Source organism: Vicia villosa, unplaced genomic scaffold (assembly GCF_029867415.1).
Source record: "Vicia villosa cultivar HV-30 ecotype Madison, WI unplaced genomic scaffold, Vvil1.0 ctg.000113F_1_1, whole genome shotgun sequence".
NCBI lineage: Eukaryota > Viridiplantae > Streptophyta > Magnoliopsida > Fabales > Fabaceae > Vicia > Vicia villosa.
This window is the reverse complement of record NW_026705021.1, coordinates 996,965-1,013,154: the sequence shown is the minus strand read 5'-3', so window position 1 is coordinate 1,013,154 and position 16,190 is coordinate 996,965. Positions and strand designations below refer to the sequence as shown.

The 16,190-nt window shown below is 34.5% G+C and overlaps 2 protein-coding genes across 2 annotated transcripts; both read right to left on the bottom strand.

The window, feature by feature from the left end:
- Nucleotides 1-504: 504 nt before the first annotated feature.
- On the bottom strand, nucleotides 505-1,954 carry LOC131624269 (uncharacterized). Its single transcript, XM_058895217.1, has 3 exons — nucleotides 1,890-1,954; nucleotides 1,285-1,720; nucleotides 505-1,170 (listed from the first exon to the last, which is right to left on the bottom strand). Exons 1-3 carry the CDS (start codon nucleotides 1,952-1,954, stop codon nucleotides 505-507), a joined length of 1,167 nt encoding a protein of 388 aa, XP_058751200.1.
- An 8,878-nt stretch (nucleotides 1,955-10,832) lies between these two features.
- On the bottom strand, nucleotides 10,833-11,432 carry LOC131624254 (large ribosomal subunit protein uL2-like). Its single transcript, XM_058895205.1, has one exon. It carries the CDS (start codon nucleotides 11,430-11,432, stop codon nucleotides 10,833-10,835), a length of 600 nt encoding a protein of 199 aa, XP_058751188.1.
- Between the last annotated feature and the right edge of the window lie 4,758 nt (nucleotides 11,433-16,190).

Genomic DNA, 16,190 nt, shown 5'->3' with positions numbered 1-16,190 from the left:
CCATAAACCAAAATCCACAGTTAATAGACCACAATTAACATAACTTAAATAGATGTGCATAAAACCATTTACCTTTTGTTGATCTGAGATAAAGGCATATGACACATTGTTCACTGATTGCAAGTCTTCTAGGAAAAGATTTATAAACCATTCCCAAGAATCCTTGGTCTCAGCCTCTACAACAGCATATGCAATGGGAAATATTTGGTTATTCCCATCACTCCTAACAGCTGCCATCAGTTGTCCACTATAGTCACCTTTCAAAAAGCATGCATCCAGACCTATTAAAGGTCTACAGAATTTTGCAAAAGCAGTTTTACATGCATTCAAACAGACATATACTCTTTCAAATACAGGCCCATTACTTGAATCACTACACTTTAAAATAACATTGCTATTGGGGTTAGAATTCAGGAGTTCTTGTGCATAGCTCCTTAGATGTGTGAACTGATCCCTCCCAGCACCTTGTAACAATTCCACAGCTTTTCTCTTAGCTCTATATGCCTAGTCTGTTGACAGCTTCACACCCCATCTTTCAATTGATATAGCTATCAACCCAGCTGGTTTCATATTAGGAGTATGTCTAAGAATGTGGACAATCTGCTTTGCCAACCATCCAGTCTTTGATTGCCTATTATAGGCAGTCCTAGCACAAGCATGTTCTTCATATAAGGAGGTGATTTGCCAAAACTGATTTCCAGCCCTCTTACTAAACCTCAAATGATAATTGCAGCCTTCTTCACAATTGACCACCATCCTTTTTGCATCATTTTTTTTGAAGTACACATTTTTATTGTTAACCATTGCATACTCCTTGACAGCATCCTTAATGATATCCTTGTTGTTAAACACCAGCCCTAACTTGAACCTTTTATCTCCACAACTTTGAAAATTTGGAAAATGTTCATACTCTTCTTCATCTTCACTACCAGGTGGAGTGTATAGCTGATCTGAGTCCTCATCCACAACATTCTCAGTTGGCATTGATGATGTATCTGTAGGTAACACTGTAGTCCAATCCACTTCTATAGACTCTTCATCAGTATCAGGTGCAAAGTCATCATCATCATCTGTACTACCATCCATATTGTTTTCAGCATCATTCATGTTATCACCCTCACCATCAACATTTGCCTCTACTTCAACATCACCCTCACCATCAGCATTGTCCTATACACCAACATCACCCTCACCATCAACATTTGCCTCTACTCCAACATCACCCTCACCACCAGCATTATCCTCTACACCAACATTTTTAGCACCTTCACCATCACCCTATACCTCATCATTTGTAGCACCTTCAGTATTTTCCACTCCTACACCATTTTTCTCACCCTCAACAGTTACATTGGTACCATCCACATCCATTTCTACACCCTCATCAACTATTTCAGGAATATCAATGGCATGCTCGACATATACATTCACAACATCAAATCCCTCAACATCCTTGATAAACCTTAGTACATCCCTGTCATTTTCTATAGCTGTCAGACCCCTAGCAAAACTAAACCTAGGGTTCACATACCAAATACACTTCAAACTGTTATATCCCACCTCATGAATCAATTTCTCTAGTTCTATGTAGGATATATAATCAACATCCCATGCCCAATTCAATTCTGTAACTATCCCATCTAGGTACCATTTAACAGGACTGTGCACAAGTTTACCACGATGGTGAATCCTTAGCCTAATTCTTTGGGCAATAGCTGGCCTGAATAAGACAAATTTTAGGGTTAGGTTTTTAGATTAAACAACATTTCCTTTTCATTCGTAGGGACCACAATCAAAGCACTACATTTAAAATTAGGGATTCTAATACTTGGGACCATAGACAATATAAAACACATTGGGGCCATAGACAAAGATGTTCAAATACGTACCTGAAGCAAAACTTTTCATCTTCTTTCAACTTTGATGAAAGTGGAACTGGGAACTCTTCTGACATTACAATGAAGTTCAAGTCGAAGGTGGATGCACAATGGAGATGAACAAGGTTGAGCAGAAATTACGCGAACGGAGCAGCTTAAGTATGTTGTCTGGAAAAAATTGAAGAAGAAGAATGTATACGAAGGAAGACGAGGATAAAGCAACTAATGATGATGTTCAATTTAATCCATACAATAAATACATAAAATGTTTTATGAAAATATTAAATATTAAGTTAATAATTAAAAAATGAAATTAAAATAAAAATAGTGATGTGGCAAGTGACTGGACCAAATATTACTTGCCATGTCATTAAAATTGCACTTAAGTGATGGGGGACCTTCAAATATTCACCAAAATTGAAAATGGGGTACCTGAAACTTGGCTTTTTTAGTTTGGGGACTAAAAAGTTAAAAACACCAAAATAGGGGGACTAAAAGTGCATTTAAGCCTAATACTTTTGAAAACATAGAAACTTCTTTTATTAGAATATGGCGGAATCATAGTTCTTAATCTTTAAATCAATAACATCATATTCAGCTAAGATGAAACAATAAACAACAATATAATAAATCACCCCCCGAGTGCTACGTATCAGAGCGACAACCGATTTGATTAACGGCAACTAAATCTTCATACTCGAACACCTGCACGTTACCAATATAAAGGCAACGACGAATAAGAGAAAAGGGTGAGATCTCAAATCATATAAGTGAGCGCATGATAAATTGTATATTAGGATTCAGGCATATATATAGTTATCACATCGCAAGTAATATTATTGTCATACACCTTATACTATCACTAACTCACAAATCTCACACACTTTTCATCGCACTACAAGTCACAACTCTTCATATTCACATAAATTATATATATATATATATATATATATATATATATATATATATATATATATATATATATATCATTCATTTACTTTGCAAGCTAATTCACGCTACATCACAAGTATAAGTCACAATTATAGTCCCCAAAACATCATTGCATATAAGTCATACATCTAGTCACAAAACATCACATATAAGTCACACATCTATTCACCAAATATCGAATATAAGTCACACAAGACATGTTCAGTTAATTGCATTCACAAGTATTGATATCATCATACTATTCATAAAATCATCAATTCAGATTTTCACATACTTCCATCATTTAACAAGTCACAAAATACAATCACGATATAGTCACAACTATAAATCACATATGACACATGGGACATGACTCATGTATATGCATGTGGTACCAATCGGAGCTTCAGCCCCCGTCGCCAATTGCCCAATTCTAAGGCACAAGGCATAAGCCTTCATCACTAATTTGCCAATCCAGGCCGTCACAGAGTATGCATATGGAATGTGACTCGACAAACAAGACATACGCAACATACTCATCACAATCACACGTCACTGCAAGGCATACGCCCTCATCACTGATAATTACCAATTATTAGAGGTAATTCAACGTCACAATAATCATTCATCTTCACATAGAAATAAACTCATCACGACATCCTCATCATCATTTTTTGGTATATCACGACAAACATATAACTTCACATAATAACAAAGTCATCACACATCATCATCATCATCATTTACTTCACAAAGTATTCGTCACAAGGCACACGCCCATATCACAATTATCATCTATCATAAAAGGTAATAACACTTCACACAGATTCCAACAACTTCATATAAACAACGGAGCAATTTCAAGAATTCACATAATCAACTATAGATGTCGTTAATAAATAATCACAAAGATATTCACAACAATTCATAAGGTATGATCACAATTCGATACCGGTTAATCAGACACAATTCAATTACTTCACCGATTATCCAATTCATTCGGTTAAATACTCAAGATATCGTAATTTACCGATAAACCGAATAGTTAATCTAAGTTCAAGTTTATTCCAATTTAATAGGCCTATAGGACATTAATCCAATCATTAATTAATAGACCGATTTATATCACAATTTCGAAAAAATAACATCACCATGTTAATGTACTAATTAAACTTAACTACCACGTCAAATTTCATCAAATTCCGGACAACTAATTATACTGCTTATTTCGGCTATTTCGATCAAACGGGAGTGTTTTGCATTTTATTAGTCCTATAACTTACTGTTACTAACCAAGTACTTACGACAGACACCAATATTATATCTTCTTATTCATTCATTGCCTCTTAATTCGTTTATGAACCATCCTATATAGCTAACTAAATACATTGGTGATATTATCACTACATTGATATTTTTACCACCAAATTTTCATAAGATTATTTTAGCAATTGAATAAGTTTATTAAATGAATATGATGACCGTCACTCAAGGAGCCATGGTTCCGTCCGTCTGGTTGTTGTGCCGCCCGTCACTACTTTAATTCTCTGTGTGTTGTTCGTCATGTGCCAGGCACGTTTAATAACACCAGCAGCACAAACAGAATAATACAAACATTACGCATTATGCATACAACAACACACAACAACGACAGAGAACACATGATTTCTAAGTTCCGATAACAATTAACACAACAACGACAAATCATATTACTCATGGTACAAATTCGGTCTTCTAGCAACGATTGACACAAGCAAAAGCAATAATTTACACATCCAATCTCCCACATACAATTGTTCATGAGCCCCATTATAGGAAGAGAACCCCACCCTTACTTAATTCAATGTGAAGACTCCGATTGCACTTCCGATTGGACACCATGAATGGAAATCTCTAAGCTTTGTTCATCTTCTCCGAGACTTGCCTCCTTCTGTTCACAACTTGATTTCCCTAAAATGACAACACTACTCTTCTATCTCTAAAACCCTAATTATCAATTTCCAATTGGGCTTAGTCTTTCACTTCCTTTTTATTATTCTTTACAAACTAATTTAGGCCCAATAAGATAATAATCTGAAATAACCAATACATCACTTAATAATATTCCGTCGATATAATAATTCATTTGCCGACATAAATACTTATTCTCCATAAAATAATTCTTAACCGATGACTTTTCGAAAATAAAATAAGAATACTAAATTAAATAAATAATAAAATAATCGGGGCGTTACATGATCTGTTTTGTTACAGCTAGATCACTTGGAGTTAGCTGATGTACAAATGCAGAATATTTTGGAATATTATGCAATCATATGTGGCGCTTGAATTAAGGGATACGAGATTGTCTCTGATTTCAAGTTATTTGATTAGTTACTAAATATGGAGAATATTTAGGAATCTAATATTTGTTGTCCTTTCTTTATGGAAAAGATTGTGGAAGATTTTTTGGAGTGCCCTACAGCAATTTGAAGCTCAAATCCAGTCCAGAAGATTGTTATATATAGCAAGCATCAGACCTAATATTCTGTGTGAACTTGCAGTGTAGTGTGTTAGAGTTTGTGCAGTCTTGTCTATTGTGAGCCACTCCTATATCATATTGATAGAAGAGTTTGGTGTTTTCATCGAGTTGTAAGTTCTGTGTTCATTCATAATCTTTTAAGCATTGGATGACTGTGTTTTAGAAGTGTGTCTTCTAATATTTGTAATTGTTATCACGGTTGTGATTGAAGGGAATTGAGGTGAGTCTCATACCTAGGTGAATCTTAGGTACATGTCTAACGGGTAGTGATTAAGCGAGAAGTTGTAAACGGGGGAGTTTAGCTTTGAATTGATACTATTTAGTGGATTCATCTATGGCGTGGTAGCCCCCAGATTATGTATTGTTTATACCGAACAGGGTGAATAATTACTTGTGTTCTTTATTGTTTATGCACTGCACTTTTATACCTTGTCATTGTGTGTCTTTGGAAAACATTGTCTCGACATCCTTTAGGACATATGTGATCTGAACGCCAAAATTTCACACCCCGCTCAAGGGTCTATGTGGGAATATGATACCATTGATGGACATAATAGATTGTCTGACTTAGAGGATATCAATGCTTTAGTCGAACACTTTGGTGCGAATCACGGCCTATGTGGTTGAGAATAAATTAAAAACGACCCTAAAAGCTATATCCCAATCAGAGGTGGCTGTCAAAGCCACAACAGTTGAAACAGTTGAAACCATAAAACTGGCTAAAATGGCCAAGAAACACCTTCAGAAAGTTGCAGGCTCGATTGCATCTATGACGGTGAGCATTTAGGGTTTGGAAAAGACCCGATATCTTCAACCAAAAGGATGCATGTCCAGGATCCTTTGGAAGAGATGGACTTAGGGGTTAGGATGATCAAAAAATGAACCTATATTAGTACCAAAATCGACCCACGCTTGAGAATACAAATAATCAAAGTGTTGAAAGAGTTCAAGGATTGTTTTGCCTAGGATTATGACGAGATGTCAGGGCTTAGTCGGGAGTTAGTGGAGTTAAGGCTGCCTATTTGATATGACAAGAAGCCAATAAAATTGATGCCAAGAAGGTTTGGACCAGAGGTCATGTCGAAGATTAAGGCAAAAATCGAACGACATCTCAAGACTAAGTTCATTAGGACGCTAGGTATGCAGAATGGTTTGAAAACATTATCCATATGATAGAAAATAATGGAACTCTTAGAGTCTGTATCGACTTTAGAGACCTAAACGTTGCTACGCCAACAGATGAATACCCAATGCTAGTGGCATAAATGCTATTCGATTCAGCGGCTAGTTTTAACTATTTAAGTGTTTTATATGGTTATTCTGAATATAACCAATTTTTTATTACAGAGGAAGATGTGTTAAAAATGGAGTTTCAATGCCATGGGGCTTTGGGCACTTATGAATGGCTAGTAACGCCTTTCGGTCTGATGAATGCTGGTGCGACATATCAAAGGGTAATGAACTTGATGTTTCATGATTTCATTGAAACATTTATGCATATTTATATAGATGACATAGTCATCAAATCTTCGTCGGAAAATGGTCATTTAGACCACCTTCGATAGTCCTTTAAAAGTAAGAAAAAATACAAACTTAAGATGAATCCATTAAAATGGGCCTTTGGTATTCATGCAGGTGATTTTCTTGGATCCGCGGTACACAAAAAAGACATCAAAATAAACCAGAACAAGTTTTCAAAATCATGATTTTCCAAACTAGACAAATCACCCCCTTCTTATATATAAAGTCTCAAATCTAACCGACACTACTACCTTAAATTAACATATTGCTTAAAAACTGTACGAGGAATTACAACGTCCCAAAGTTTAATCTTCATATTATTAAGAAAAAGTTATTTTTGAGTTTATTTGGCAATATCTCTTTCTCGTCTGCATTATAAATAAGTCATTATATATATTTTTAGCAAACCATTTTTAATAATTTTTTTATTGAAAAGATGACTAAAAGCCCGAAAAGAACAAACTACGAAAACACTACTCTAGGAGTACTAACACCATTCTCATCTGCTTGAAGAATATGCACAAGGTCTTCAGGACACTCATCAAAAAACTATATTGCTCCTTCAAAGTGAAGTTGTGCTTGGCTAACGCGTCAGCTAGCTGATTTGCTTCTCTATGCACATACGTGATTTCCACCTCCCAATCCAGCTCCCATAAACTAATAATCTTAGCCACTACATTGTTCCCATTACGATGAGTGATCCGCTTTCCTTTAATATCTTGCACCACTATCATTGGATCTACCTGAATTTCTACCTTGGTAAATCTCATATTCCTTGTCAGCTTCAATCCTTCGTATACTCCCCAAATCTCAGCCATATAAGCATCCCCACGTCCAATAAAATAAGAGAAACCTCTAAGTCATTCTCCCGCATCTCCACGGATCACGCCGCCACACCCAATGATGCCGTGCTTACAACCTCCATCTATGTTAATACGTATCCACCCACTCTTCGGGGGCACAAATTTAACTTGAAGTGTCGTAAAAGTTCCCGTACAATTAGCCTTCATAAACCCTTCAAACGCGCCATAATATTCTAACGTCTTCGTCACTCTCTCCACCTGATTATGCGGTCTCACATACCCTTCATCAAACTTCTCTTTATTTCTCCACATCCATAGCAAATGGCATGCTGTTGCCTAGAATCTGTCCCAATGCTCGGACCAGCCTTGGCTCCTACCACTACCTATGTTCATAAAATCCAATTCAGTAGGCTGCTAGTGAAAAATCTAGTTCTCTTGACAAAATGAATCACACTCGTCCAAAATTGATTAACCATTTTTAATAAATTGCTTTACATAGTTCCAATGAGTTATACGAACTCTCTACTGATTATTAATTTTTTACTTTAATTTTTAAATTTTTTTTTTACCTAAATGTGTTAATTTATTATATTAATTATTAATTTATTATAAAACTCTTGTCCGCGATAGATTTAAAAATTCAGTGAGCGGGGCCTAAAATATATGAATATATACTTAAAAGAAGTTTGCTGAAGTTTTCTAAATAGACCTACTTATTTATTTTTTTATTTTTTTGCTATTCGCATCGGTGTCGATCCACCACAGGTGGACCACTAATCCAACTCGTGCGGAGAGGCATGCACACTGGCCAAGCAAGATTGTTCAGAATCGAACTCGGTATTCCTCGAGTACGTCCTTGGACGGGGCTCCTTGCCAATGGAGCTCAACCGCTTGGTTAGACCTACTTATTTTTATGAAAGTCTTTTTTAGCAAGCATTAATAACTAATAATTAAATGCACCTTAAAATGTATGTTACTAAAACACAAATTTCAACAAACCTCACCGGAGTTTGTTAAAATATACCCACATATTTCTATGAAGGTGCGTTTTAACAAGTTTTTATTAAAAATGGTTAAAATGTGTTTTAACAAGTTTTAACTAAAAAAAATGCTTAAATACATCTAAGGTGCATGTTGCTAAAATAAACCTTCATAAAATCAAGTGGATCTACGTTAGGAAATCTCATACTTAAATAACATTTTTTAAAATATTTATAAATTATTATTTCGAAAAACTTCAATATCTTTTTCCTTTATTATTTGTATTAAAATTTAAATATTTTATCTCTAATGTGTGTACTATAGTGATTTATGATAGAAAATAAAATTAAAAGATATAATTTTCAAATTAAAATTAATTAGACCTAATGACATAAAGACGGCTAATAGTATAAAGGGTTGAATATTTTTTATTTTCAAAATATTATAATTATAATTTAAATTTATGATTCCTCAATTATATATATTTTTTGCATTTATTTGAAGATAAAATCTCTAATAAATAAATATTTAATAACTAATGCCATATAAAATATTTGTGTATATTATTTTCCTAATTTTATTTTTAGAAATTATTAATTTTTAAGTATTTATTTATTTAAATTAAAAGTTTAAATTATAATATTTCATTCCAATATGATAAAATTTATAGAAAGTTTAGATTTGGTTCTATATTATTTAAGTTCTCAATCCAACTTTATTATTGATCTATGAAATTTCTTATTGGGCAATGCTAACGAGTGCCCCGGGGGCACTCGTTAAGGATCATTAATTGTATATTGAATGCATTAATATTATTTAAAAAAAGAGTTTAATAATAGTGTTATTTAAGACAAAAAGTACTAATTAAGACAAAAAAATTGAAATTTTCTAAACAATAAAAGCTTGAGACGTTATAAATTATTATATTTATTGTTGCTGCATATTTCATTTGCTATACTTACTGATTTTTAATTTCAAAAAACATTATTAGTTATTTTCAAATTATTCTCATATTGTAATGATAATAATATTGAAATAAGATTGTAATATTTGAATCCCAAATTTTATTTAATTTCACGTGTATAAATTTTGTGGTGTATGAAAGAGAAAACAAGTGAGTCCGATAATTTAAGTAAATCTAATAATTGAAGTGAATCTAATAATTAAAAGAATAAAAATATAATTAAAGTTCATTTAATGCTTCTTATCGAGTGCCCCCGGGGCACTGGTTAGCAGGACCCTTTCTTATTTGGTCCACTCTTAGCGATTCTATAGAGGCGTTCGTTTTAAGGATTCATAAATGATTCTCAAAAATAAATTGTCCAGAAATAAAAATATGAAGATTTAATTCTCGAGTTAAAAAAAAAAAAAACGTGTTTGTCATATAATTAGATGTTTTTTGAAAAATGAGTATAATATATACTTTTTCAAAAATATTATGTGAAATTTTATGGGAATGATGAACTTTCACACCTTCACTCATGCGATTAAGGAATAAAAACATGAGAGTTATGGAAGTTATGAAAATTATTTTGTTCTAAGGAACATTTATTTCTGGAAATAACTTTATTACAATGTTTGAAACAAATATGAAATAACTATTCTCTTTCATATATTTCCGAGAATGTAATTTATAGACTTGAAACAAACACCCAACACCTGTATGGGTATTAACAAAATAATAGTATAATAAATTTATTAAAATTCATATTATTTTATATGATTATTGATATAATAGAAAAAGAGGAAAAAGTTACCAATACATATAAAAATTTAATATTAAATGACTACATTTATAGAAAAAAATATTAGAGATAGATTAATTATTTTCTTTTTGTTGCCCTTATTCCATTTTAAAATAAAAAATGATATATTGAATCATTTAGTAGACAACCAAGAAAATATTTTATATTTTAAGTCTGACATTTAGTTCTAGGACTATATACTACAAACATAAAAATAAGAGAAACCTCACAGTATATCTAAAATAAAATTCCATAAACACATTAATAATTAATAAATAATAATAACTCATTATCATTTATTTATTTTTTCAACCTTAACAAGGTTTCGAACAAAAGCGTTCTCAAAGCAAACAAAACAGAAACAAAAATGTTTCTCAAAACAAAACAGAAAGAGTTTAACAAAATCAAAATTAGAACAGAAGCAATAAAATAGGATTGGAACAATCTAAACTTGTTACTTATCACCCTTAGCAGCACTTGCAGCAGCATGTCCTCTAAACCGACCAATCTTCTTCAAACCAAGGAGACCAATCATCTGTCGAGGAGGTGCATCACGTCTGACAGTACTTGCATGACCAATATGCTGGTGGTTACCTCCTCCGTGGGGATGCTCAACTGGATTCATCGCAACATCGCGAACCTTAGGCCAGCAGTTTCTCGACACAATCTTTATTGAACCAGAAGGAAGCTTGATCCTAGATGTGTTGTTATCAAGGTTGTCACTGATAACAACATTGCAGATAAGGGCTCCCTCTGGGGTATATCTCAGAGCAAGCACGTTACCAACGGCTAGGGTAGCTTTTTTACAGAAGTAGATGAATTGCCCAGTGTATAAACCTTCCGCGGCAACAAAAAGTTCATTCTGATCCCTGTAACGGAAGGGATGGCGGAAGGTAACCTTGGCCAGAGGAGCACCACGACCTGGATCGTGGATAACGTCGGTCACGACTCCCTTGAGGTAACCGTTACGTGCTGGTCCTTTCCGGTGATGAGTGTGGGATTTGAAAACGGAACCAGCAGCTCCCTTTCGTTGAGCCCTAATAACACGTCCCATGCCTATTAAAAAAAAAATAAAACGTCCCATTGTTACCTCGGAAAGTCGGTAGGGAAGAGAACGAAAAGTGTAAACCGCTAACCTAGTTTACTTCTTAAATTCAATTTTTCATTTTAATTTTGAGTAAACCTAACTTGCGCCTAAAGAAACATATTAAGAAACCTCAAAGGGTTGGCTCAGTTGGCAAATGAGCTTTCTCCAAAAAGGGACGGAACCGGCTAGTACCCGGGTTCGATCCCGGCTGGAGTCAAAAACGCCCTGGGGCCACGGTGCCGTCGCCTCCGAGCCCGGGTCCAGATTAGTCACGTGGGGCCCCTTTCCCCCGCGGATACCGGTCGGTTAACGCCAAAAAAAAAAAAAAAAAAAAAAGAAACATATTAAGAAACCCTAAGTGTGTCTTGGACACCGGAGTACTCTTTAAATTAGTTAGGTAGGGGTATCTCATCCAATCAAATACTATTATTGATATCTAAAAATTTGCCTAGTTTTTATTCTTCTATTTCAAATTTAATTTCTCTCTAGTTTAAATTATTTCAAGGATTTTGCTCCATCAAATTCTTCCATTTTTATATAACTGTATTTTTTTTTATTTTCTTTCTACTACTCTTTTAAAATCTATAGTTTTATAAGTTGGGTGACTTTTCCCAGCTGATTTGTCACAAACATACACCCATGTATGTGGATCATATTTTCCCTTTCGTAATATATATATAATTTAGAGTTTAAAGATGGTGTACTGTGTGTAAAACAGTTTTACACATACAACTAATTAAAATGTTTTAATTTGTCATGTAATTTTAATTTTTTAAAATTAAAAATGAGATTTATTCTGATGCATGTCTCTCATTAGTTGACAGTGTAAAAATACTTTATACTGTTAATGCATTTTCCTTTTTTCTTATAATTTATGTGTTTTTAAAAATTCTAATTAATATTCAAAATAGTAGAAATTAATTAGATTAAAAATAGATTTGTTTACTATGAAGAACAGTAGAAAAAAGTAATGCAAAGTTAGAAGGCATGCAATCAATAAGTACAAAACTAATATAAATAATATATTTTCTTTTATAACAACAAACCGTATTAAATTTGTGGAATGTATGCATTCTTTTAACACTTACCAACATCACTAGGGATGACAATGGGCAGGGTACTATAGTACCCGTCCCCATACCCGCAGTTTAAAAAAATCCTCGTACCCGAGCCCAAACCTGCGTGGGTATCAATATTCATGCCCGTACCCGTACCCTGTGGGTACCTCAATGCCCATACCCGTTTACCCGCATTTATAGTAAAATTAAATCGTTTAATTACAAAATATCATATAATTTAAGTCTTTTTAACAACATTAAAAAAATTATGTATGTTATTGTTAAGTTAAGAAACAAATAAACACTTTTATTAAAATGTGTAATGATTTAATAGCGATATATTTTTAAAAAAATTTAGAATCATGCATTTTTATATAATAATATAAATAATATTATAGAAATATGTAGTGTGGGTATGGGGCGGGTTGGGTAGTAAGGTGATCGGTAAAATAGCAAGTGTACTATTTTGCCTCTTGTAATAATAGGGAAAATTTCCCGAATATCGATCTCAGGGACTGCGCAGGAATAATGAGTTCAATTCAAAGTTCAATTAAACAAAAACTTCAATTGGGTTTTGTTTGGTGATTATCACTTAGCGAAAAGTAAAATAAGCAGTAAATGAAATTGACTTTGTAACAAATATGAGTAACCTGCTAGGGATAGTGGATGATTGACAATGTAACAACTCTGAAATTTCTATTGCAACAACTTATTTTCAATAATCAATTACCGGTTCTTAAGGTTGTTTGATCCTAAGTCCTTAGTGAAAAAACCTTTGCTCCTTCATCCTAAACCCTAAGTCCTTAGAAATTTACAATGAAATCAAGCAATTAGTTATCAAGAATATCTGGTTGCTATAAGGTATTCCTAGTCCTAGGTAATATCTATTATAGCACATTCTCATGAAAGCATTATCATTGGTGGTCCGCCTAAATGATAATCATATATCGATTCCAATTTTTCCGAAAGGAAAAGCTTTAAAAACATCAAGAGAATAAATTAATAATTGAAAACATGATAGTTATCGCAATTGCAAACTCAGAGTCATTACAAAGTGAAATCAGAGCCACCCCCCTAGCATTGGGGGGTTTAGCTACTCATAGTAATCAAAGAAAACACGAGAATGAATAAAGACATTACAAGAAATTAGAGGAGATTGAATCTTCAATTGCTTCCGGTCATGAAGATCTTCTTCTCTCCCAAACCCTTGCTTTCTCCAATCTTCTCTTCTATTCTTTTCTCTAATCTGTCAAAAAGTTTCCCACTCTCTTGCCCTAAATTTGTTTTTATATTGTGTCTTCCATTCAGGTTGAAACCAAATACCAAAAATACCCTTAATGATCCCATTTGAGTGAGGAAACATAGAGACAAAAATTCAGCACGCGCTCATCAACACGGGCCGTGTTGCTGCACACGGGTGCCCGTGTTGATCTTCTGTTCCTTGGCTCAAAAGACACACTTCCAGGCACTTTCTCACACGGGCCGTGTCTGAGAACACGGGTGCCCGTGTAAATCCTCTGTTTTTGGTTCAAACTTGCGTTTCCAGCCACATTTCAACACGGGCCGTGTTGCTACACACGGGTGCCCGTGTTGACCTCTGCAATCAGCTTTCCCGGCTTCTTTTCATCCACTCGTGTGCGCCACAAGTTCCTATTTTCACATGCATCAACCTGGCCAAAAACACTAACACTACCAAACAAAGGCATAAAGAAGATCTTTTGACATACACTTTAAACCAACTGCAATGCAATACTACAAATTAGTAAATACGATAAACTTAACTTAAAAAGCAATAAAACAACCGAATGTGTTACCGAGATGATAAATTTGTGCCGGATGAAAGACAAAACTTAATAGAAATGGTGACCAATCACAACCCCAAACTTATCTCATTGCTTGTCGTCAAGTAATGTATTGAGACTAAACAGAGGTCACCCACGAATTTCTCTTCTCCACAATACAGCTTGTGTCTTTCGCAACTTGGATTTTTCCTTCCCGATCAAGCTTCTGGTTTCCTGAATCGAACTATCTACCACACTTTCACATTAGAGGGCTTCTTTACCTGCAAGCTTTTTCACACTCTCACCAGATCTCTCGGGGTTAAAGTGTTTGCACTCACAGTACCAAAGTATGCAATATCAACTCTTAATTTTGAATTTACTCTATCTTCACTACACAAACAGATTCCACAATCTTTATGAGGTCTTTTGGGTTGTAACGGGGCTTAGGTATAGTAGGATAGACAAACGGATGGAAAACAAAGGGTTCGGATTTGGCATTCATGTTATTTTCTCTTCTTTCTTTTTTTTTCACTAATAACCTGGGGGTTCACTTTGATTCTTCACTCAATTTTTTCTATGAGCATGTTCGAGTCTTTAGTCACGGCAAGTGCTTTTCTCTTCTTTATTATTATTATTATTATTATTATTATTATTATTATTATTATTATTATTATTATTTTTACACACTTGCTCTCTTTATACGAATCGCCACCCCAAACTTAGCTTTTTGCACACTTTATAATTTACAACAATCATGCCGAACAATGGTAAGAAGTGTATAGTTACGGATGAACAGGAGTTTAATTCAAACAAAAAGGCTAAGGCTCAACGGGGTTCACAAAGGATAAACATAAAGTAAAGGATGGATAGAAAGGATAAGGGTTAAACAAACAACGTGCCTCGGTGTGTGTCCTCATGTTGTGCTGTGTAAAAAGAACATACGCAAAATCAGAGTGATAAGGTCATACCTGACTGAACTCTCACGATGATATTTTAGTGTTTGGCCTTTGTACTCTCACCATGTTGGTTATGCTTACAAGCTCTGAAGCCTCCTCGTGTCATGTGGTTTCTTTTCCGACTCGGGCATACCATATAACCATTTCGGTCCGGTGTTACCAAATCGCGTCCAACCTTTAATTTTATCATTTCATGGCTGCATCAACTTTCGGGGTGCCTCGGGAGATCAAGTATGGGGAGTATCTTTCATCCACTAGCTATCAATCTCGGGTTAATCCAACAACTATCTCTCACTCTGTAACACAATGGTATACCAAAGACGAATAGAAATGCTACAAACAAAATAACATAAACACAAAAACAAGAGAAATGCAAGAAAACCCCCCCACACTTGAACTAAACATTGACCTCAATGTTTTAGCCCACTGCGGAAAGGACTCACATAGGGTACATCAACTCCAGCTGCCGCTTTCAAGCTTTCACCAGAGAAATCCCCTCTTTATTACCTGAAATAAAACAAAACAAAAAGACAAATTAATTATTAAAAGTGTGGGTTGCCTCCCACAAAGCGCTTTGTTTAACGTCGCATGGCTCGACGGTCCATTACCCTTTATTATGGAGGGTATTTCCTTTTCCAAACCTTGTTGCTTTTCACTTCCGCAACCACGAACTCATGAAGATGAAAAGCATGGATAACTTTTCTCTTCAATTTACTTCCCAAATTCTTCTTGACTTCCTTAGCTTTCTTAGGACTTTTGACAGCTACATAAGTTGGTTCACCCGAGAGGCTATGCTTGAAACGTTTTCTTGGAGCTGTTTAGGCTTTTTGTATTTTTCCTCACTTTCTGTCATACCACCAGAAGTTTGATCATTTACAACCGCCCTATGTTTCTTAACTCCTAACATCTTCAAGGTTACTTCTTCATTAA

Coding starts and splice junctions, on each gene's coding strand:
- LOC131624269 (XM_058895217.1), bottom strand. CDS start 1,954: ATGTCAGAAGAGTTCCCAGTTCCACTTTCATCAAAGTTGAAAGAAGAT. Junction 1,721..1,889: donor GATGAAAAGTTTTGCTTCAG/GTACGTATTTGA, acceptor TGTCTTATTCAG/GCCAGCTATTGCCCAAAGAA. Junction 1,171..1,284: donor AAGGTGCTACAAATGATGAG/GTATAGGGTGAT, acceptor GTTGGTGTATAG/GACAATGCTGATGGTGAGGG.
- LOC131624254 (XM_058895205.1), bottom strand. CDS start 11,432: ATGGGACGTGTTATTAGGGCTCAACGAAAGGGAGCTGCTGGTTCCGTT.